Source organism: Anolis carolinensis, chromosome 1, assembly GCF_035594765.1.
Source record: "Anolis carolinensis isolate JA03-04 chromosome 1, rAnoCar3.1.pri, whole genome shotgun sequence".
In the NCBI taxonomy this organism is placed as follows: Eukaryota; Metazoa; Chordata; class Lepidosauria; order Squamata; family Dactyloidae; genus Anolis; species Anolis carolinensis.
Genome location: NC_085841.1, coordinates 103,660,131 through 103,685,188, shown reverse-complemented (window position 1 = coordinate 103,685,188; position 25,058 = coordinate 103,660,131). Strand labels below are relative to the sequence as shown.

The following is a 25,058-nucleotide window of genomic DNA, read 5'->3' as shown; positions in this document are numbered from 1 at the left end:
GGACCACCATGGCCAAGTCAGGCTTCTTGAGGTATGGTCGCAGCTGGTGCACAAGTATCTATTTTTGGCTATGGAGAGCATTCAAGATTTTGCAATCGAATGGGGCAATCTTTACATCTGCTATTCCAACATATAGATACATTAGGTAAACAATTGGACCATCTATTTGCCTATATATCTTTACTCACAAAAGACTATTTGGATCAAATATGCCTTAGGGAGGAGGGTGTTGAACAGATAAAATCTATCTCATATGAGCTGACTAGGGTCCCTTCTACACTGCCCTATATCCCAGGATCTGATCCCAGATTATCTGCTTTAAACCAAATTATATGATTATCCACTGCCGGATAATCTGGGATCAAATCCTGGGATATAGGGACAGTGTGGAAGGGCCTTAGATGCTGTCATTGGAGCATAAGTGAACCATAAGATGTCCAGTAACTGTGAGTGGGATTACTCTGGATCAGTTTCAATTAATGAGTACTGTTGATATGGGCAAGTAAGGAAAACAACTTGCTTTCTTGATCCCTGTCCCTCTTGGCTAGTTGTCCAGGTATTTAAAATACAACAAATACATTTGTTAGGGAAGAGAATTTTCCAGCCTGTTTAAAAGAAGCACTAGTTAGACCACTGCTGAAAAAGCCCTCTCTGGATTCCCTGGACCTTAATGACTTAACCATCCTTTTGGAGCAAGGTGATTGAGAAGGCAGTTGCTCTCAATGAAATCAAGGTATGAAAAAGGTATGAAAACAATAGCAAAACTTTGGAAGGGTGAAATAAAGTTAAGTATTCAAGATTGTAGGGAGAAAGTACCAGAGTATATCCAAATGGCCAAGCTAACTAATGGTATTAGAGGAGGAAATAATGAAAAAATTGTAAATAAATGGAAGCTGGCATTTGGATATCTGGAAAGGAAGACAAAGTAAAAGTAGCCACAAAGGGAATTTATTAAGATAAGAAATAAGGGTAGATGCTTGTAAGTTATGAAATCCACATTGAGTGGTGTCGGAGGTGATGGGTTCACAAGTGTTATTTCCACTCCCACTGGGCTCCCACTGTTAGCCCCAGCTTCAACCAACCTAGCAGTTCAAAAACATGCAAATGTGAGTAGATCAATAGGTACCTTAGACAGGAAAGTAATGGTGCTCCATGAAGTCATGCTGGCCACATGAGCTTAGAGGCGCCTACGGACAATGCCAGCTCTTAGCCTTAGAAATGGAGATGAGCGCCATAACCCAGTCGGACACAACTGGACTTGATGTCAGGGGAAAACCTTTAACTTTATTATATGATTTCAATTAGATGGCTATATAGAATATTGTTAATATTTTTTCTTTTTTATGTATTTTTTTCTTTTTTTTCCTTCTCTTTTTGTTTTTTTATTCACACAACAAAAATAAATAAAAAAATTATATGGGGGAAAAAAGAGAAGGCAGTTGCTCTCCAGCTCATGTCTCGGATGACACACACTTCCTTGATTCCCTTGATCCATTTAAAATTGACTTCAGAACAGGATACGGAGTTGAGACTGCTATGGTGGAATGGTTCTCAACCCCAGATGTTTTGGCCCTCAACTCCCAGAAATCCTAACGGCTGGTAAACTGGCTGGGATTTCCGGGAGTTGTAAGCCAAAAAACCTGTGGACCCACAGGTTGAGAACCACTGCCTTTGTGGGTGATCTCCATCTTAACACTGACAAGGGGTATGTGTCCCTGTTGATGCTTTTAGATTGCTCTACGGATTTTGATACCATCGACCATGGTATCCTTCTGAAATGCCTGGAGGGGCTGGGAATCAAAGGCACTGTGTTGCAGTTGTTCCAGTCGTATTTATCAGGCAGGTTCCAGATGGTGGTGCTTGGGGATAGCTGTTCCTCAAAAAAGGAGCTGCCAAAGGTTCCATTCTATCCTCAATGCTTTTTAACATTTACATGAAACCACTGGTAGAATGGGCATGGTTTGGGGTGCTATCAGTACGCTGACACCGAAATACATTTCTCCATGCCTTCTAAACAACTCTAGCTAAGGACAGCATGTTCTCTGAACAAATGCCTGAAGGAGGTAATGGGCTGGATGAGGAAAAACACATTGAAACTGAATCTAGACAAAACAGAGGTGCCTGCCATTAAGGGTCCTAACCTAGGGATGGAGGTTGTCAATCAGTTCTGAATGGGGTTACACTCCCCCTAAAAGACTATGTTCACAGCTTGGGAATGCTCCTGGATCAGTCTCTCCAAATGTCAGCCCAAGTTGATGTGAAAGTCAAGAGTGCTTACTATCAGCTTCTACTAATACGCCAGCTGCGCCCTTTTCTAGATTTGGAGGGCATTAAAATGGTAGTACATGCGCTGGTAACCTCAAGGTTGGACTTCTGCAATGCACTATCTATCAAGCTATTTCTGTACCAAGTTTGGAAACTCCACAGTTAGTTCAAAACACAGCAGCCAGATTGGTAACAGCAACATCTGGGAGTGAGCATATCACCCCTATACTAAAGTCACTCCACTGGTTCCCGATTAGTTTCAGGTAAATTAACTTCCAGGTTTTGGTCTTTAAAGCCCTACATGATTTGGGTCTAGGTTACCTACAGGATTGCTTCCTCTTGCACAATCCAACCTACACACTTAAGTCCTTGGGGGGCTACTCCAGTCTACCAGAACTTGACTGGCAACAGTCATCCGGAGAATCTTTTCATTAACCATTCCACAGCTGTGGAATGACCTGCCAGAAGAGATTCAACAGCTAAATCTGCTGTCAGAATTTAAGACACAATTGAAAATCCATCTCTTCTGGCAGGCTTACCCAGTCAATTTGAAAATGTGAATTTTAATCAGCATTTCATTAGTGGATTTTAACTTGTATTGTGTATCTTGTTGTATGTTGTCTTTTAATAGTGGGTTATCTCTTGTTTTAATGTTTTATCCCGCCTCGAGCCACAGAAAGTATAAATTGTGAGATGATAAATCCTACAAAGTGGTCTACAATTTATACAAAAAGTCAGGGAAATGTTTGGATGAGACTAGGGAGCTAATCTCTGCCAGCTTTGTCCAAAAGGCCTCTCTAAGCAGAAAGAAGTGAAACCAGGGCATTGAGAAAGTGGAGTTGCAATGGACTATTGGGATAATATCCTCCTGACCAGCCATCATATACCTCAATATGATGGGTTTATTTTAAAATGGCTGGGACAATTTAGAAATTCTCTTGGCGTACCCCCACCACACTGCTCAAATGTCTCCTTTTCTGAGCGAGGTAGCATAGTCTTGGAAATGGTGTTGTAGCATCTGCAGCTTGTGATCCTGGGGGACTTCAACCTCCATGCTGAGACTACCCTGTTGGGAGTTGATGGGGACTTTCTATCCTCCACAACAACCATTGATCTGTCCTAAACGGTATCTGGCCCTATGCATGCTGTTGGAACACACTCAGACCTTGTACTCTGTACAGGGAGTGGGGATGATACAGCAAAGGGGGGGGGGGGAGCTAGGAAAACAGTTCCATCTTGTCTACTGTGCCATTAGTTGAAGGCCCCTCCCCCCATCACCAATTTGCAAATGGGGGCCAGAGCAAAGAGGTGGATCCAGGAAGACAGTTCCATCTTGTCTACTGTGTCTAATGATTACATGGTCAGGTTTAGATACTTCATGCTGCCTTGGCAGGTGATCCTATCAAAACCCCGTTCTCTCTTGTATGTTGATAAAACATAAGAACAAACATAGAAAACACATCTAGTCAATACTTAAGTTACAATAAAATATTGAATTTTAATGCATACTTTTTATACAGCTCAGGCATGAGAAAGTATATATCCCAAATAAAAGGATTTATTCCTTTAAAATATATACACGCTTTGAGGAATGTGAAGTCATAAATACTTCAGTGGTTTGAATATGGCGCACATTTGGAATGTATAGTATAAATTATCTTATTTCCCCCTCCTCAAAAAAAAATGTACTCTGTAACCAACTAAGGAATAAACTTTTTAAAATGTTTAGGTAGGTATTAAAATACTATAAATCCTTTAAAAAATTATTTGTAACTTTTTCCAGTTAAGGTTAAAATGAGGGGAGGGATACATCACATATGGCATTTTGTATACTTATTTAGAACTGTCTGTACAATGTTCTCTGGAAAGAAAAATAAGGAAATATGCAGCACCTTTTGCATGCAAGAAGATACATGGCTGCAGCCTCACACCAGCTCCCCACTTGCCTCATTTCTTCAGCAGAGGCAACTGGGTTAATTGATAGAGGTTAATTAATAGTCTAACTATGGCTATAAGCCTGACCATAGAACATGCAAATCCCATACAAATAAATCAAAGAATGTAGCAACTTAGAGACAGCGTTCAAAGTTCCTTGTGGTCATGTACTGAAAAACCTTGATATGATCCAGTGTCTTGAATTGTAATGTTTATTAATAGTAAATGGCCTCTGTGTGGAAAGGCAAGCACAAATTTGCACTTTGTTAGAATAAGAATGAGTCATATTCCAGGTGGAAGGGAAACAACTCTAACTGGAGAGAGAAATGCATGCCATATTCAATAGAGAATCATCATTTTACAGCAATGTACTTTTAATTTATACCATGAAACAGGAACAATGTACTTTTAATTTGTTCAAAGGAACAGTCTCTGACTCAGGGTGACATACAGGAAGAGGAAATGCGAGGTCATTTGCAAATTGTGGACATCAGGATTGCAAAACCAAGGCTGTTTTCCAGCCATCACCATCCTTCTATTGACACACTTCTCAATTATTTCTGCCACTCTGAATTTCACATCAGTTACCAGAAATATGGTCTCTCTTCACTATGCCATTGTATAGCCATAGCTGCCACAGTGTAATGCCACAAGAAGCCGGTTCTTCAGGATCTCTTTGTTTGGATACTCAGGCAGTTTCAGCATGTTGATACTAAATGGGATGGAAATTGAAAGCTTTATTTTATACACACACACACACACACACATACACACACACACACACACACACACACCTGGGTACAAACGTTTATTTCATGTGAGTTGATTAATGTGATACCATACTCTCAAATCTGCATTCAGAGCCCGAACTCTTTGAAATGAAATACACTGGGAGAAAGAAACACATTGCTGCATTGCAGTCTCCTTTAGTATTCAGATGTTCTCTAGAAAAACACATTCCTTTCGGCTTAAAGTAAAAAGCAATATAGTAATTTAACATCAAGTGTCCTTTAGTGATGCTACATCGCTGCCCATAAGAATTATACTGCAGTACTTACAATTTATTTTTTCAATACTGTGGAAAATAATTGAAATACCTATAGTCTGTGAGTACAACAACTTGCTCTACATTGGCTAATTATACTGGCCAAGGGAATTTCCTTGATGAAGCTATGCAAAGGCATGCCTCTCCTCTAGAGGATCTCTCCTTTCTTCTTCCCCTAAGAACAAAACAATAAAATGTTAAACACACAACCAAAGTTATTTACCATGTGCTGGATGAAGGCAGAAGATTTGGTATATATGGCACAGCAGCAATTGTAAAATTTTGCAGTCCACTACCACCCATTATATGGGCAAAGCCACCATGCGGCACCCTGGAACTGAAAACATTTACAGATAAGATGTTAATTAGGGAGATTACAAATGTCTAAAAGGAAACTATTATCATACATGGTCAAACCCAATGATTAACAGATATTTCATCAGCATGTTTCAATCTTTTTTGTGAAAAATTAATCTGTAACAGAATGGTAGCTGTGACTACTGCTTTTATGTTTGGTTTTACATCGTGTTTTACTATATTTTTGTGATCTGCCTCTACACAGTATTTTCATTATTCTTTTTATCATATTTAACAGTTTTTAAAAAAAGTGAAACACACATACATTTACATGGAACACAGAGGTAGGAATTTTAAAGTTGTATGTACACAATCACACATTATATACACACTTATCACTACTATAGAAAAGACACAATAAAATAATAGTTGGAAGAGACAATCCTGTCCAACCATCTCCCATTTTCTTAAACAATTGGACTTTAAATGATGCATAAGTATAAGTATATCCTGATACTTCTTTTTAGTGTGTAATTATTTAAATTATTATTCTGTAAAGCAACTGAACTTCATTAATGTTGAATTTCAGGCTCAGTTCCAGCCACAAAGGCAGTAAGTTGCCTTCTTGGTCTTCAATTCTGAAAGGGAAAACATTCTACCACCATTCAGAACTGTGGGGAAAAATGAATAATAATAGGAATGTAAATTACTTATGACCTAGAGGGGTGCTTCAATTGCCATCATCTTCACCATGATTTCCTTTTCTGCAAGATTCATATTAAGCAATATAGACTTTTTTTCCAAGGGCAGACAATTATTAAATTTAACTTTGCACAGAACAGAAGGGAAAATGCATAGCCAACATCTCATATCAGCCCTTCTACATCTCACTTTGCTATGAAGGACTAACTAAAATCTGCTGACTGGAACCTGTTTTCATGTGATTTACAGTATCTAGATCAAGGCAACTAAGAACAAAGCTAGATGTGGTGATGCTATATTGTAAACAACTTTTCATGCCTCTTCTCCCTTGATCTGTATCTACAGAATCCAGCAATTTAATGTCACCATCTATAAAAACAACACAGAAAGATATTATAGACCTTTTTTTGCTGCAACAATCTATCTTGCTACCACTTTAGCTATTAGTACAGACGAAATTACAGATGTGTTCCCCCAGCCTCTTCCACATTACTCACTATTGCTAGAACTGGGGTAGAGATGCACTGGGACATACCATGTGATAAGGTTATGGCATACTTCTCCATAACAAATTACTCCATAACAAATTGCTCCATAACAAGACTGCTACTTTTATTGGCAACCCTAAACATCCCTCATCACATACAGGTCAAACTGCAAGCATTTCCCCATTACACACATGCTATTCTGCAGCCTACTAGGTTGTATAACTGTCACAAAATCACAAACAGAAAATTACAGCTATGTAAGGGCCTCTGCAGCCAAGCAATGCTTCTAGTTTTACACACAGGCAAAGTTCACATTTTAGCTTCCAGTGAAACTATTAAAATGAGTGCAACATGGAGCTATTACTGAAGAAAAGAAATAAAGTGAGGCATTTAAATACCACACAGGTGAAGCAATACATAGAATGCCAAACTGGTTGCAAATATGTTGGTTTTTCATATCTATTCATTCTCAATTGTTTACATACGATTTTGATTTTAAAAGAAGAACAAATGATTCAAGAAAAATGGCAATTATTCTTACTCTCACTTGCTAAAAATATTTTTCTTACAACTGTTTCTGGTGCCAGATCAGAGCTTTGCTTCTCAATAGAATTACAGAGAGCCGTCAACCGTCCTGTTCAAAGAACTCCATTGGTTGCCGATCATTTTCCAGTTCCAATTCAAGCTGCAGGTTATCACCTATAAAGCCCTGAATGGTTTGGGGCCCGCCTACCTTCGTGATCACATTTCCCCCTATGAACCCGTGCAATTTCTTCGATCCTCTGGGAAGGCCCTCCTATCTCTCCAACCTCCATCGCAAGTGCGGCTTGTGGGGACAAGGGAGAGGGCCTTCTCCGTGGTGGCCCCTCAGCTCTGGAACTCCCTTCCCAGGGAGATCAGGCAAGCACCCACCCTGACAGCCTTTAAGAAAGATTAAAAAACCTGGCTCTTCTAGTATGTCTTCAATAATTGATTATAAGAACCATCTCCTCAGTATTGACAATCATTGTGCCGATGTACTGCTTTCTGCCCATAGTTGGTATTAATTCTTCTTGTTTCCCCACCTCTGAATTTTTCCCTTTTCCCAGTTATAATGCAGCACTTTATTATCTATCTCCTCAGACTCCTAGTTATGCACTCCACACACCTTTAGCCCAGACTTTTATTATTTTAAATCGCTATTTTGCTCCTTATGGCTGTTCTATTCAACCACAACGTTATTGTTTCTATAGGGTTTTTAATCAGTTTAAATTTTTACCGCTGACTATGTTTGTTCTGATTGTATTTTATTCTGCTTTTATCCCCATGTCAGCCGCCCCGAGTCCCTGCGGGAAGATGGAGGTGGAGTATAAAATGTAAGTTGTTGTTTGTTGTTGTTGTTGTTATTCTTATTATTATTCAATAGATCTGCTTTATTTTTAGTTGTCTTTCACTCTGTGACCTGCTAAGCTATGGGCGTAGCAGGTGGTGGTTCATTTAAATTGTCTTCTGCTTGACGTTTCTTTTGCAAGATTTTGCCTGCTTGCACTTTAGTTAGCTCAGACTCCTATACCTATGCTGCTCATGCAACTGCATTTGCACTTTGTATTGTTGGAGGGGGGTGAGGAAGACTGGAGGGTTATGGGGAATGCAGGGTGGGGGAAGGGAATGGGTGTGAAAGGATGCCAATCTATAACAGAAAGCTAGTAAACCAAATAACATCGTTTGGACCAGGGGAAGAGAAAGGGAGATGACAACGTGATAGGCATGGAGGGTGTTCTGATGGGTGGGGAGCCCCTATAGAGGTGGTGTCTGGGAGGGGGACCAAATCGTTTAATTTGGCCTAGGGTTTTTGGTAGGACATTAATAGTTCCAAAACGGTCTCCTGACATAGCTAATCTAGGTAGTCAGGATGGCGGTCCCTCCAGGTTAAAGGTGATGCTGTTTAATGCCAGGTCAGTGAACGGGAAGACATCTTTCATCCAAGATCTCATCTTGGATGAGCATGTAGACCTGGCATGTATTACGGAGACCTGGCTGGACGAGATGGGAGGAGTTAATCTCACCCAGCTCTGCCTGCTGGGTTATTCCGTACAGCACCAGCGAGATCTGGAGGGAGGGGAGGTGGGGTCACGGTGGTCTATAAGGATTCCATCCCCCTGACTAAGAGCCCCGTCCCGCAGTTGACCATGTTTGAATGTGTCCACCTGAGGGTGGGAGAGATTAGGGATTCTGTTAGTGTACCGACCACCCCGCTGCACTACAGTCTCCCTGCCCAAGCTACTGAGGTGGTCTCAGGCCTGGTGTTGGAGTCCCGGTGGCTCATAGTGCTGGGGGACTTCAATGTCCATGGCGAGACCAGTCTCTCAGGTGCGGCTCAGGACTTCATGGCCACCATGGCAACCATGGAGCTGTCCCAATTAGTAACAGGCCCTACCCACAGTGCGGGACACACACTAGACTTGGTCTTCTGTCAGGGATGGAAGGTGGCGGTGTGGAGGAGCTTACCATCGCTCCGTTGCCATGGACCGACCATCACCTGATCAGGTTTAGACTTACCATGCCCCCCAACCCCTGCAGGGGTGGTGGACCTATTAAAGTGGTCCACCCCAGGAGACTTACGGATCCAGGATTCCTGACTGCTCTTGGGGAATTTCCCGCCTCCTCAGCAAGTGATCCTGTTGATGCTCTGGTCTCTCTCTGGAATTGAGAGATGACTAGGGCAATAGACATGATCGCTTCGGAGCGTCCCCTCTCAAGTAACCGAGCTAAACCAGCTCCTTGGTTTACCAAGGAGCTGGCAGCGATGAAGCGAAAGAAGAGGGAATTAGAGTGCATGTGGCGATCAGAGTATAACGGGTCAGACCGAACACGGCTAGGCTCCAATCTTAGGGCATATGCCATGGCAATCAAAGCCGCAAGGAGAGTCCACCTTGTGGCCAACATTGCGTCCGCACAGAACCGTCCGGCAGCGCTGTTCCGTGTCATCAGAGGGTTGTTAACTCCCACCAATCAAGGTGGGAGCCCTGATAACTCAGCAGCCCGCTGTGAAGCATTTGCTCGGTTCTTTGCAGACAAAGTCGCTCTGATCCGTTCCGACTTTGACACCATATTAAAGGCAGTCTCTGAGGATGTATCAAGTGCACCTGCTTGTCCCGTTTTGTTGGATTCATTTCAATTGGTTGAGCTCAAGGATGTGGACAAGATCCTTGGAGAGGCGAGACCGACCACTTGCATCCTGGACCCCTGCCCATCCTGGTTGGTGAGAGAAGCCAAAGGGGGTTTGGCTGAGTGGGTGAAGGTGGTGGTGAATGCCTCCCTTCGGGAGGGCAAGTTTTCAGCGAGCCTAAAAATGGCTGTGATCAAGCCGCTGTTGAAAAAGCCATCACTGGATCCCACTCAATTTGGAAACTTTCGGCCTATCTCCAATCTCCCCTATATGGGCAAGGTCTTGGAACATGTGGTTTCTTTGCAGCTCCAGGGATTCTTGGATGACACTAATTTTCTGGATCCGGCACAGCCTGGCTTCAAGCTGGGGCATGGTATCGAGACAGCCTTGGTCGATGATCTTTGCCGGGAACTGGACAGGGGGAGTGTTCCCCTGCTGATTCTGTTGGACCTCTCAGCGGCCTTTGATACCATCAATCACGGTATCCTTCTGGGACGCCTCGCAGGAATGGGACTTGGAGGTACTGTTCTGCAGTGGCTCCACTCATTCCTGGAGGGTCGGTCCCAGATAGTGTCATTGGGGGATGCCTGCTCGGCCCCACAACCATTGACTTATGGAGCCCCGCAGGGCTCTGTATGTAACATCTACATGAAGCCGCTGGGAGAGATCATCAGGAGTTTCGGGGTCTGGTGTCATTTGTACGCAGATGATGTCCAGCTCTGTCACTCCTTCCCACCTGTCACTAAGGAGGCTTGGCCGCTGTGTCGGACTGGATGAGGGCCAACAAATTGAAATTGAATCCAGACAAGACAGAGGTCCTCCTGGTCAGTCAGAAGACCGAACAGGGCATAGGGTTACAGCCTGTGCTGGATGGGGTCACACTCCCCCTGAAGGCACAGGTGCGCAGTCTGGGGGTGATCCTAGACTCATCGTTGAACCTGGAGCCCCAGGTCTCAGCAGTGGCTAGGGGAACCTTCGCACAGTTAAAACTTGTGCGCCAGCTGCAACCGTACCTTGGGAAGCCGGACTTGGCCATGGTGGTCCACGCTCTCGTTACATCCCGTTTAGACTACTGCAACGCACTCTACGTGGGGCTGCCTTTGAAGACTGTTGTCTACGTGGGGCTGCCTTTGAAGCTTCTGGCTTCAATTAGTCCAACGGGAGGCTGCCAGGTTAATAACTGGAGCGGCGTACAGGGAGCATACCACTCCTCTGTTATGCCAGCTCCACTGGCTGCCGATTAGCTACCGAGCACAATTCAAGGTGCTGGCTTTAGTCTATAAAGCTCTAAATGGTTCCGGCCCAACTTATCTGTCCGAATGTGTCTCCCACTACAACCCACCTCGAAGCTTAAGATCATCAGATGAGGCCCTGCTCGCAGTCCCGTCAGCCTCACAGGTGTAGCTGGCGGGGACGAGACAGGGCTTTTTGAGTAGTGGCTCCCCGCCTATGGAACGCCCTCCCCAGTGAAGTCAGGCAGGCTCCCTCCCTCTTATCCTTCCGTAGGAAGGTTAAAACTTGGTTGTGGGGCCAGGCTTTCGAATAACAATTAGCAGTGCTAATTATTATTATGTATTCTGGAACTCAATCGTCAGTCCTTTAAAACTGAACACACCCATCTGTATTTTAGAATGTGTTTTATGAATGTCCGATGTAAGTTAATAATTTTTAACTGTTTTATAGTGCATTGGACAATTTTTATATATGTGTTTTATTGTAAGTCACCCTGAGTCCCCTGTTGGGTGAGAAGGGTGGGCTATAAATATTGTAATAAATAAATAAATAAATAAATAAGATGGCATTTACAGATCACTACCTGCAATCTCACAATCAAGTATTTTTCTCCTTTTATTTATTTATTTTTGTAAATATTGAAGTGTAGAGAGAATAAAAAGGACAAGAGAAAGTGAAAATTTGGCTGCATCAACTAAAACTGATCCCGCAAAGTCAGGTAAGATGACACATTTTATTCCAGGACTTAGGGTGCATCTACATTATGGAATTAATGCAATTTGACACCACTTTAACTGCCATGGCTAATGTTACGGAATCCTAGGAGTTGTCATTTTACAATGTCTTTAGCCTTCTCTGCCAATGAGAAGTGTCCTCTGTGCAATAATGATGACGATGATGATGATGATGATATTTTATTTGTATCTCGCCCTTCTCCCAAAGGGACTCGGGGCAGCTTAAAACAAAATAGATAGGAAAGAGTTTCAAAGTGTATGAAAAACATATTCAAATAGCATAAAAAATAACTGAAACTGTATTGGATTGCTTTTAAAATCCCATCTTCCCTCACTTTATGACAATCCAATTCTTCCATTTTTCCAACATTCTCTTCTACATATTATAGAACTGTTTAAATTGTCCAGATATAAGAATATATACACATTAGACAAAGCTCTGCAACATCTCTAACGCATTTGAAATTGCACGCAAACAGCCTAGTAAATGTTTTCATAGTTGTACACACCATCATTAGATTCTTCTTGTGTTTAGTACATGGATTGCAAGTAAAGGGGGGCCTGAGGGAACCAAAACATAAACTATACCATCTGGCCTTGCAAGAAAATCAGTTTTTTTCTCCTCAGTAGTAATAAAGGTGTTTTGTAAAATTAATTTCATAGTTAAATAGTAAAGCTATGTGTTTGTATATAAATTTCAAGATGTCATAGTGGAAAAGAGAAAAAAAGTTTTAAAGAAACAGATAACCAAACAGGCAACCAAATCATGCTTTATACTCGAGGTGACCAATAATAGTTTCAAGGTTTTTTTCTTGAGAAGTATCAGTATCCTTGGCTCACTGGCTATTTCAAATGTCCCTGCCCATACAGAGAGAAGGCAGTTCTCTTTTAGCCCAGCAGAGATACAGGTTGAGTAACCCTTATCTGAAATCTTTGGATCAGAAGTTTTTTGGATTTCTGAATATTTGCACATCTATGATGTGATATCTTAAAGATAAGGCTCAGCTTTAAACACAAAATTTAAATATTTTGTTCATATATACTTTTTACATGAGGTCTGAAGGTATTATTATGCACGGTATTATTAATATGGACAGGTTGCTCACCTGTAACCATGTTTCTTCGAGTGTACTCTGTGAATTCACACTAATGGAGAAGCTGCGCCTGCGCAGGTTCCGACGGAAACTCTTCCAAGCTGAAGTTCAAATTTTGGTGGTAACCACGCCCCCCTTCCCAAGGGGCATATAAGGCAGCCCCAGGCGCCCGCTCTCCAGTTCCTACGCCGCCAAGGCAACGAGAAAGGGAGAGGTTTGCCAGAGGGGAAGGAAGGGCGGGTTTGTGTGAATTCACAGAGTACACTCGAAGAAACATGGTTACAGGTGAGCAACCTGTCCTTTTTCTTCGTGTACTCTGTGAATGCACACTAATGGAGACTAACACGCTAAGGTCCCGGATGGTGGGACAAGGCAAACTCGACAATCAGTGAATGTCCAAACACATGTTTATTAGGACATAGAAAAAATAACCGTCCCAAGGGACCAGTGCAATAAATTGTCCGAAAGGACCAGTGCAATGCAACATGAGCATCATAGAAGAAGAACATAACATGGAAGGAATTTTTCAATAAACATGATAGAGAAAAATACACAATTGCGTAGTGCATATAAACGCTCTCCCAGGGGGAGAGGGACAAACACATCTTGGTCTTTGGCATATCCGCCAGGGCCAACGAGGCGGTACAAAGCAACAGAGCAACTGCTCAATACAATCATGGGAAAAAAACATATCCCTAGAGGCAGGTATGGGGAAAAAAACCCCGTCCAACTTGAAGGAGAGGTATAGAGAGTCACCTGTGGGTGAATATGAAGAGAAAAAACGTCTGAGAGTCAGGAGAGGCAAGATGAGAGTACTGATCTTGCAAAGGCCGAGTCTTTAAGGGCCTTACTGTCCAGCCTGTAGTGAGAGACAAACGTGAGAGGGTTTGACCAGATAGCCGCTTTACATATGGAGTCAAGCGGAATACCCCTAAGGAAGGCGGTCGACGCCGAGAGGCCCCTAGTCGACCTCGGGCGGATGGAAGGAGGGGGAGGTCGCTTGGCTAGTTCATAGGCCAACTCAATGGCCTGAGCGATCCAGTGGGACAGTCTTTGGGAAGAGATGGGATTACCCAACTTGTCCTGGGCATAGGCGACAAAGAGTCTTTGTGACTTACGAATGTCCTTAGTACGGTCCCTGTAGAAAAGAAGTGCTCTCCGAACGTCGAGAAGGTGCAGTTTTTGCTCGAGAGGAGAGGAGGGGTTAGAGAAAAAAGCTGGTAAGACAATGTCCTGGTTGAGGTGGAAGGCTGACACCACCTTAGGAAGAAAGGTAATGTCCGGGCGAAGAACAGCGCGGTCATGGTGGAAACGAAGATAAGGCTCGTCGACTCTGAGGGCAGCGAGCTCGGATGGCCGTCGTGCCGACGTGATCGCCACCAGAAAGGCCAACTTCCAGGAGAGCAGGCGTAGATCGGTCGAGGCAAGCGGTTCGAAGGGAGCAGACGACAGTTGAGAAAGTACAAGTTCGAGGCTCCAGCCCGGCGTAGGTGGTAGCGACGGCGGGCAGATGTTATTGTAGCCCCGGAGAAAGGTTTTGATCAGGTGGTGAGAAAAAAGAGATGGCTGGCCGTGGCGCTGAAAAGACCAGGAAAGAGCTGCGAGATAAGCTTTTATAGAGGCAAGAGAAAGTTTCTTCTCGACGAGAGTCATGAGGAAGTCGAGGACCACCGATACCGAGGTCGGGAAGGTGTCGACGTTACGGGATCGAAGGAAGGCATGAAAGCGAGAGAGTTTGTAGGAATAAGCCTTGGTAGTAGACGGCTTATGGGCTGCCCGCAGGACGTCTTGCAGATTCTGCGGAAGAGAGGCTAGGTAAGAATCCTCCATGCAGTGAGATGAAGGGAAGAAAGGTCCGGGTGAAGAATTTTGCCGTCCTCCCGTGAGAGAAGGTGCGGCGAGAGAGGCAGAGGGTGAAACGATCCTCTGGAGAGGCGAAGAAGGGCTGGATACCACGGTTGGCGGGGCCAGGCCGGAGCTATGAGAATCGCCGTGACCGAGATCGAGAGAAGTTTTTCGAGAACTTTCGGTATGAGGGGAATCGGTGGAAAAAGATAAAGCATCTCCGCCGACCAGTCCAGAAGAAAGGCATCCCCTAGGCAGCCGGGGAAAGAGTTCGGGGGGAGCCTCGCTCCGTAGCGGGGTAGCTGAGCGTTGTGGGGAGACGCGAAGAGATCCAGAGTAGGGCGCCCCCAGAGGCGGAACAGACCGTCGAGGACCTCGGGATTGAGCTTCCATTCGTGAGAGGAAGAAGTCATCCTGCTGAGGGCATCCGCTAAGCCGTTTTGGGCGCCCGGTAGGTGGATTGCAGAGATCTGTACGCCGTGGGCTATGCACCAAATCCAGAGACGAGAGGAGAGGAGCATCAGTTTCCTCGAACCCGTACCACCCTGTTTGTTGATGTAGAATACTGCTACTAGATTGTCCGATTGAATGAGGATGGACTTGTGGCGGATGAGGGGGGAGAATGCTTTTAGGGCTTTGAGAATGGCGAGAAGTTCGAGGAAGTTTATGTGGTTGGCCCTCTCTGACGGGGACCAAAGATTTTGAACCGTTAGACCGTTCATGTGGGCTCCCCAAGCGTAGGTGGAGGAGTCTGTGGTTATGGTTAGCGATGGCGGGGCTGGATGGAAAGGAAGGCCCTTGCACACGTTTTGGTGAGACATCCACCATGAGAGAGACTGGCGGACGGACGACGGTACCGACAGGTATCTGGAGTTGTGGTGGTGGAACGGTTTGAAAGTGTCTATAAACCACCTTTGCAGGGTCCGAAGGCGCAGCCTGGCAAACGGGGTCGTGAGAACCGTGGAGGCCATGTGGCCTAGAAGGACCTGAATGACACGGGCTCTGACCCTCCGGGCAGATCGACAAAGGGCGATATGGTGGCGGAGAGCCAGGAATCTGTCGAACGGAAGTGACACAGTCTCTGCGACGGAGTCGAAGAGGGCCCCGATGAACCGGATTCGGGTTGACGGGGAGAGATTTGACTTCTCGGAATTGAGTTGGAGGCCGAGAGATTTTAGAAGACGCAGCGTGAAAGAGACGTGATTTTGGAGAAGAACCGGGTCGGGCCCGACGAGAAGCCAGTCGTCCAGATAAGGAAAGACCGTGATGCCATGTAGCCTGAGGTGGGCCGCTACGGCGGCGACAACCTTGGTGAAGACCCTCGGGGCCGTGACGAGACCGAAGGGCAAAACGGTAAACTGGTAGGTTTGGTCGAGAACTTTGAAGCATAGGAACCGTCTGTGCGCCTCTCGTATTGCCACGTGGAAGTAGGCGTCTCGTAAGTCTATGGAGGCAAAGTAGTCTCCCCGCTGCAGCATCGGGAGGATAGAGGCAATAGAGACCATCCTGAATTTGGAGGGGCGGATGAATATATTGAGTGCCCTTAAGTCCAGAATCGGGCGTAGCCCGCCTCCTCTTTTCGGGACTGTAAAGTATCTGGAGAAGAAACTTAAAGGGTCCAGTTCGGGAGGGGAGGGACGGATAGCGCCTTTGGCCAGTAGCGCTTCGACTTCGGCCAGTATCTCTGGGGAAGGGTTTGAGTGGAGAACGTGACCTGTAGGAGGGAGGTCCATGAACTCTAAGGCGTAGCCGTCTTGGACAATGCGGAGAACCCATGCATCTGAAGTAATAGAGTCCCATTGATTGTAGAAAGGGGCTAGTCGGTCTGCAAAGATACCGAAGGGACGAGGCAGCGTGGGCTCTACAACGGTAGCGGGCGAGGAGCTTTGGCAGGGGTTGGCGTCAGGTACGCCGATTAGGCTGCGGAGGAGCAGGGGTGGATCGACCGCGTTGCTTTTGCGGATGAGGTCCCCGGCGAGGTTGGTGATGGGCTTGATTGTTCGAGCCCGAAGGCCGCCTGAAAGAATGGTGTCTGAAAGATTGCGGCGGGAAACGGCGGGAACGGTGCGGGAACCAGCGAGTGCGCTGAGGTTGAGGTTGGTCGCCACATTTAGACGCAAGAATTTTAAAGTCATGATTAGACTTGAGTTTGTCATCGGTACCGGCGTGAAACAGTCCGAGCGCGTCAAAGGGAAGGTCCTCAATGACCTGTCTGGAAGATGAGGAGAGACCCGAAGACCTCAGCCAGGCGTGGCGGCGAATGGAAATCGCGTGGGCAATCATTTTACCCGCAGTATCACCTGTATGCTTCGCCATTTGTATTTGGTGGTGAGCGAGCGAGTCTGCCTCCTGTTGGAGGGTAGTGAGGACGGAGCGGTCTTCGTCCGACATCTTAGCGAAGAAGGGCTGCGCCTTCTCCCAGATAATTTGTTGGTAGGCACCCATGCAGGCTCCATAATTCGCCATGCGGCAAAGCAAAAGGGCTCCGGAATAAAGTTTTCGACCCACGGCGTCGAAGCGCTTCCCCTCTCTGTCGGCCGGAGTATTCGACTGACGACCTGAGGATTGAGAGGCCTTAACGACCAGGGAGTTAGGGTCGGGATGGTGTTTGAGCCACTCCAGGGTATCATCGTCGGTACGGTACCAAGTCTCGATCCTCTTCGAGGTCGGAGGAATGGAGGAAGGGTTTTTCCAGGAGGCCTGGATAACGTCCAACAGATAAGGCAGAAAGGGGAGAAGCGTGGCCGGCGGAGCTTGGGCCTGCACCCTTTTGAAGACTGGGTCAGACACTGCTTTGGAGGTTTGCTTGATCTCCAAACCCAGGGCGTCGGCCATCCTGACCATTTGCTCAGCGAAAGCGCGAACATTGTCAGTAGGAGAAGGCGGGTCCGCCTCATACGCGTCGTGGGGAGGAGAGAGGTCGAGACCGAGAGAGACCACCGAGGCCGAGAGGACAGAGTCTGGGCGGTCGACATCAGCATCTTCCTCCTCAGCCCCTTGGGGGGACTGAGGGGGAGAAGACAGCACAGTCTCGGGAGGAGGCAAGGCCTCGCGGGAAGAGAGGGCCGGAGGCCGAAGGTCCTTAGAGGCTGAGGCCTGGGCTGCCCGAGCCAGGCGAGCCGTTTGTCTGCCACGCTCCGGTGTCGAGGTGGGAGGGAAGAGCTGTTGGCGCGACGAGCGAGGCGGCGCAAGGGGCTCCGGCACCGGCACCCTGACCACCGTTTGGGTAGAGTGGTGGGGTGAGTCCTGCAGCTCCCCATCAGACAGGGGGTGCAATGGAGACTGAGAAACATCTCTAGGCCTCTGGGCTGGTACAATAGGAGAAGACCTTCTCGAGGAAGTTGTCGAGGAAGATGGCGGGTCTTTCTTTGAGGAGGCCGAGGAGGAGGAGCGCTGAGTTAGCCGTTTCTTCGCCGGCGGTTGCTTGGATGCAACCCTCAAGGACTTGCCAGGTGTGGGAGGAACCACAGCTGAGTCGGATTGCGCTCGACGAGACTCCTCGTGAGCCCTTTTAAAGGCTATTTTGATAGCAGAGGAGGACGGAGGGGAACCGATACGAGAGCGGATCGAGGTCACCGAAGCCAGAGAGCTCGACGTCGAGGAAGGTCCCACCTTTCCGGAGCGGGTCGACACGGTCGCCGTCGTCACAGTACACGGTGGTTTGACCGGTTTAGCGGCCCTGGAGGTCTTGGACGCTCTGGACGAGACCGAGGAAGCCTTGGCTGCCGGAGGCTTAGTTGGTGGTGCCGACATAGCTCTCAAAGCTGAGGACGCCGACGTACCCGACGTCGACGGAGTCGGTTCTGGCGCGAGAGATTTTTCGTAGAGCGCCGCTCTAAGCCTAGCGGCTCTGTTCTTTCTGGCCTGAGCCGTGAGAGCTAGGCAAAAACGGCAGGTACTGACCACATGAGCCTCGCCAAGACAGAAGAGGCACTTGGCGTGGCCGTCCGAGTCAGGAATTTTAGCAGCACACTGCGTGCAACGCTTGAAACGAGTAGTAGACATGCGAAGAGTCCGAAGTGAACCTTGCGGCGGAAAAAAAGGAACTGGAGAGCGGGCGCCTGGGGCTGCCTTATATGCCCCTTGGGAAGGGGGGCGTGGTTACCGCCAAAATTTGAACTTCAGCTTGGAAGAGTTTCCGTCGGAACCTGCGCAGGCGCAGCTTCTCCATTAGTGTGCATTCACAGAGTACACGAAGAAAAATGTGTATAGTCAATGACCAGAAAGCAAAAGTGTAATTATCTCTATCACCCATGTGAACAAATTTGGATTTTGGAATTCAGCTTTCTGAAGAAGAGATGCTCAACCTGTAATGACATTTTGCAAGTCTGGGTGTGACCAGATCTGAGTTTTTGACAGCCTCCTCTTAGCCCGAAAAGGAAGACAGCCAAGCTTTGAGAAGGTCCCCACTGTGTGTGCATGTGACAGAAAGAGGTGGTGATCTTAATGGAACTGCTTCTCATTTATCTTTCAAAACTAAAATCTAACAAATATAAGATATTGGTGGATCTTAAAAGAAGTGGTGGCTGTACCCCCAGCCACAACTGGCTTAGAGCCCCCCCCCCTTAACACTCCTTCAGAAGAGAAAATGGTTCTGATTAATATAAATAAAAATTATACTCATAAAAGAAAAGTTTTAAAAGAAATGGCCACAAGTTGTCTTCTCCTGATATTTATGGTAAAGAAATCCATGACAAATTCACACATTAAAAACAAAGCTTCTACTTCATCCATCATGGAAATACAAGAAAATAAATTCTCATTACACATGATAATATCAGAATTAAAAGGAGGAGAAACACAAAATACTCTTAGAGGATGCCTGAGAAATAATACCTGCCATCATTATTTGTTTTTCTAGATCAATAAAATTATTGTGACATATATATGATTTTCACTCGAGTGGCACTAAACATTTACTCAGGTTTTAGAAGAAATGTATAATCCAGATTCTGAAGAAAAAAAAACACAGCCAAACAGCTAATACTATATTTGAACACAATTCCTCATTAAATATATACATACATGGCTTTTAGAGAGCAATTTAACAGGGTTATGGAAAGTCAAACTTGACAAATATGAAGCAAAACATTTGATACATTAATGGCAATAAGCAAATGGGACTTACAAAGCACAATTTTAAATGAAACATAAAAAGAAAGTAGTAAAATATCTCCACAGACAACTCTAAATCTGCCAGTTCAAGGGGGCGGCAGTTTATAATATTCATAAAATGTCAGTGAGTTTTAATTCCATTCATATCTGATAGAGATATCATGGGCTGCTCTTTATTAAGTGTATTGTCCTGTTTTGTCTTTCAAGAACAGCCTTTAAACAATGTGGTAAGTAAATGAAAATTGCTTTACTTCAGCAAAACATAAAGAACAGCACACTTAGTGGTGTAATGCAAAAGAAAGCAAGGAAGTCTTAGGGCAAACACAGTTCTTAAGTCTCTGATAAATTCCCAAATCAAGCAGCTGTCTTTCTTCAGACAAAGAAACAGCAATAAGGAGCAGTTTCCCAGATGCAGACTTGAAGCAGGCACAAGGAGAACGAAAGCTTAGGGATTAAAGTCAGTTTGTTACCAGCAAAAGCTGATTACACCTGCTTCTGATTTATAGCTGCTAGGGTGGTTTCTAATTACTCGGCTGCATTTTTGGCAGCTATTCTAGCTGAACAACATCTCTGCTGTGTTTCCTTTCACTTTTCCTGAAATGTGGGTACTTGCAAAATCTCCTCCTCAGATTCCGACTGCCCCTCTGACTCATGAACACTTTCCTGGTCCCCTTCCTCTTCTAAAGAAGAGGAATCCCTAACATGTATACAGGTTGGGTCTTGTTGTGGCTCAGCCATCATGACCCAGGTTTCACCGAGAGTTAGAGTTGGAAACAGATGAGGCAATGGATTTCGAAGGCATTCCTGCTTCAGTTCCAGGCCCCATGGCCTTGCAAGTGCCGGATATTGTAATATTACAGGATCCACTAATTGACGAACATTCCAAAGTCTCTCCAGTGTTACCCGTACCAGATGGTACAGACGTGGGGGAGAATGGAACTTTTAATCGGAGAGATTTTGTTACAAAAGATAGAAGCAAGAAACAAGGGGTGAGAAGAAGTCAAAGACTCGCTCTCAAATTGGATAATTATTAAATTTCCCATGAGAACTTTGTGGATCCTGCACTCCCTAATTCTTGCAGACTTGAGATTGTTAAAAGTACTCCTCACTCTATGCTGATTGCGGTGTCAACTTTGCCTTTCCTCAGAAGAGGTTCCAGTTTCCTGCTTCTTGCCTAGTGTTCTAAATCCGTGCCGAGTTTCCAGTTTCAGGAGAGCCGAGCCGCGACTCCCGAGTAGACCTTGCCTTGTTACCGCGACTTCCTTGTTCCTGAATCGAGATTGACTCTGCTTTGTTTATCTTGCTTCGTTGACTTCGGGACTTTTCAAGCGGATTTGCAGTGCTTTGTTTCTGCTGTTGTTTCATGGACAAACTTTGATTTTTTAAAGGAAGCTATTGAGCTTCACTTGTGGATTACAAATTGGACATTGATAAACTCTTTCTGAATTGCGATAGACTATATATTATGGACTATTTCTTACTCTGACTTTCCACCTTAAATGTGTGTGTGTGTGTGTGTGTGTATGTATGTGTGTGTGTGTGTGTGTGTGTGTGTGTGTGTGTGTGTGTATATATATATATATATATATATATATATATATATAAAAGAGTGATGGCATCAGGGCAGTGGACAAAACAACAAAACTACAGGCCCCCAACCTCGAAATTTGACAACACAACCCAACATCCACGCCTCTAGGTTGATACAACAAAAAGAAAAGAAAAATAAAGTCCTAATTAGAGGGAGAGCAATAATTTTTTTATCCAATTGCTGCCAGTTTAGAGGGCTAATCTCTGCCCACTTCGTTGCCTAGCAACCAAGGGACAGCCAGGTTTCAGTTAGGGGACAGGCAAATTTAGGCCTCACTTAGTCTTCTTCCACAGATTATCTAATTTGCACTGGATTATATGGCAGTGTAGACTCAAGGTCCTTCCACACAGCTATATAACCCATTTATAATCTTATATTATCTGCTTTGCACTGGATTATCTTGACTCCACACTGCCATATAATCCACTTCAGTGTGCATTTTATACAACTGTGAAGAAGGGGCCTCATATAATCCAGTTCTAAGCAGATAATATAAGATGATCAATATACAGTAGACTCTCACTTATCCAACATAAACAGGCCGGCAGGATAAGTAAATATATTGGATAATAAGAAGGGATTCAGGAAAAGCTGATTAAACATCAAATTAGGTAATTGTTATACAAATTAAGCACCAAAACATCATATTATACAACAAATTTGACAGAAAAGGTAGTTCCATGCGCAGTAATGCTATGTAGTAATTACAGTAGAGTCTCACTTATCCAACACTCGCTTATCCAACGTTCTGGATTATCCAACGTATTTTTGTAGTCAATGTTTTCAATATATCGTGCTATTTTGGTGCTAAATTCATAAATACAGTAATTACTACATAGCATTACTGCGTATTGAACTACTTTTTCTGCCAAATTTGTTGTCTAACATGATGTTTTGGTGTTTCATTTGTAAAATCATAACCTAATTTGATATTTAATAGGCTTTTCCTTAACGCCTCCTTATTATCCAACATATTCGGTTATCCAACATTTTGCCAGCCCACTTATGTTGGATAAGTGAGACTCTACTGTACTGTATTTACAAATTTACCAGTAAAATATCACAATGAATTTGAAACACTGACTACAAAAACATTGATTATGAAAAGGCAGACTGTGTTGGATAATCCAGAACATTGTATAAGCGAATGTTGGATAAGTGAGATTCTACTTTGATATGAAATAATTTCTAGGATAGAATAATGCAGAACAATATAATCTCTAAAACCAGGACAGTAATAAAGAAATAAAGAAAGTAAATAAAGCAAGGAAATTGGAAATTCCACAAAGGAAACAATCAGGGCCAGCTAACACCTCCCAAGAAAGGATTCTTCCAGAAAGGAAGCTGAGAAGGCAGTGAAGCACTATGTATTACCAAAGTCATTATTATTACTATCATTACTATCCTTACTATTATTATTATTATTATTATTATTATTATTATTATTATTATTATTATGTTGCAGTCAACCGTGAAAATGAATACAATCTGGCTCCAAGTATTCAAAAACACTAAAATCAGAATATATAAAAATTAATGTGGTATAATAAAACAGAACAATACAATCTCTAAAATCAGAACACTAAATAAAGAACAACACTCTGAAAATAGGGGAATTCCACACAGAAAACAATCAGGGCCAGCTAACACCTCCCAACAAAGGATTCCCATCATCAAAGTCTGGCCAATCCTCTGTTTTCTCAGGGCCACAGACAGTAGAAGCATATAAAATATCGCAAACAACACCACTCTGAAAACAAGGTAATTCCAGACAGGAAACAATCAGGGCCAGCTAACACCTCCCAACAAAAAAATCACTCAGGGAGGAAACAGCTAGGCTTTAAATCTGCAAGGCCATTACATCCTAATCATTTTTCCTAATTGCAGCATTCATACTTGCCTCCAACAGACAAAAAAAAACCAAAACAATCAGAAATATTGTATATTCACAACCTTTAGGAAATAATGTCCCCTGATGGCACAGCATGTTAAAGCGCTGAGCTGCTGAACTTCTGGACCGAAAGGCCGCAGGTTTGAATTGGGGGAACTGACAGAGCCCCCACTGTTAGCCCCAGCTTCTGCCAACCCAGAAGTTCAAAAACATGTAAATGTGAGTGCATCAATAGGTACTGCTCCGGTGGGAAGGTAACGCCGCTCCATGCAGTCATCCCACATGACCTTGGAGGAGTCTACAGACAACGATGGCTCTTCGGCTTAGAAATGGAGATGAGCACCAACCCCCAGAATCAGACACGACTGGACTTAACGTCAGGGGAAAACGTTCACCCTTTACCTTAACTACCACCAATTCCTCAATACTTTATTTCCCATACCACCATTCTTCGCCACAGCAACGCGTGGCCGGGCACAGCTACTATATATATATATATATATATATATATATATATATATATATATATTCTGCTTCAATAAACAACATGTGTGTTATATTGGCTCCAGTCTGGTTTTCGAGTGCTCGCGCTGCTTTGGGGTGCAACAGGTCTGCTTTATCCAGAAATCTGAAATACCTTTTGATATATATTCTTGCCACACCCTGGACTCTCCACAGATATATATTCTTTCCTTTCCTTACTTAGTTTCTCCATACCTCACAACCTCTGAGGATGCCTGCCATAGATGTGGGCGAAATGTCAGGAGAGAATACTTCTGGAACATGGCCAGGCCACACAGCCCGAAAGACATACAACAATCCTTTCACATATTTATACATGGCTATCACGTCTCCTCTCAACCTTCTCTTCTACAGGCTAACCATACCCAGCTGTTTAAGGCATTCCTCATAGTGCCTGGTCTCCAGACCTTTGATCATTTAAGTCACCCTGGACACTTTCCAGCTTGTCAACATTCCTCTTGAATGGTGGTACTCAGAATTGGACACAGTATAAAAGATTCCAACCTACCACCGCAAGCTACTCAGTTTGTTAATTAATATTAATCAATTAATTAAAATCCATTAAATCAAAGTGACACCTTTATTGCCCTGAAGAGTACTTTAAAAGGAGTCATACCTTCTAGAGCAGTGATGGCAAACCTTTTAGTGACTGAGTGTCCAAACTGCAATCCAAAACTCAATTATTTATCGCAAAGTGCCAACATGGCAATTTAACCTGAATATTGAGGTTTTCATTTAGAAAAAACAATACATACATTAATATATTTTGTCTTAAAAGAAAAGCACAATAAAAGAGCTTTCAATGATACAAATAACGTTTTATTGAAAGGTAAAGGTTTGCATTTGGCATGCTTTTGAACAATTAATGTAATTTTTGCTGTTGTATGCATGTTGGTAATTTGTTTAACCTTTGCTCATACTTTGTAAGTTTGAGAGCAACACATACAGCACTCAGGTCACCTGTTAGTCTGTTTCTTGTGTCAGATTTAATATAATTCAAAGCTGAAAACAGCTACTCACAAGTATAAGATGATCCAAACAAAGTAAGGAAAGCAATCACAATTGTTTTCATTGACTTAAAAATAGTTGGCAGAGAATTCCACATTTTATAGATTTCATTTTCCAGAACTAACTGTGCTATCCTCTGTCATCC

The 25,058-nt window shown here is 44.2% G+C and overlaps 1 protein-coding gene across 5 annotated transcripts in view; it reads right to left on the bottom strand.

Annotated features, from left to right (window-relative positions):
- Positions 1 to 3,738: 3,738 nt before the first annotated feature.
- hace1 (HECT domain and ankyrin repeat containing E3 ubiquitin protein ligase 1) overlaps positions 3,739 to 25,058 on the bottom strand; it is a 70,390-nt gene continuing 49,070 nt past the window's right edge. For 3 of the 5 annotated variants that reach the window (XM_003226939.3, XM_062980324.1, XM_016997128.2), the window contains 2 exons: positions 5,469 to 5,582; positions 3,739 to 4,912 (listed from right to left, as the gene is read on the bottom strand). In XM_003226939.3, the coding sequence (XP_003226987.1) occupies positions 4,810 to 4,912; positions 5,469 to 5,582 (217 nt within the window). In that variant the 3' untranslated portion in view covers positions 3,739 to 4,809. Of the gene's footprint in view, positions 4,913 to 5,297; positions 5,421 to 5,468; positions 5,583 to 11,710; positions 12,069 to 25,058 lie in introns of those variants that run through there. The other 2 variants (XM_016997129.2, XM_062980319.1) reach the window with 2 other exon arrangements.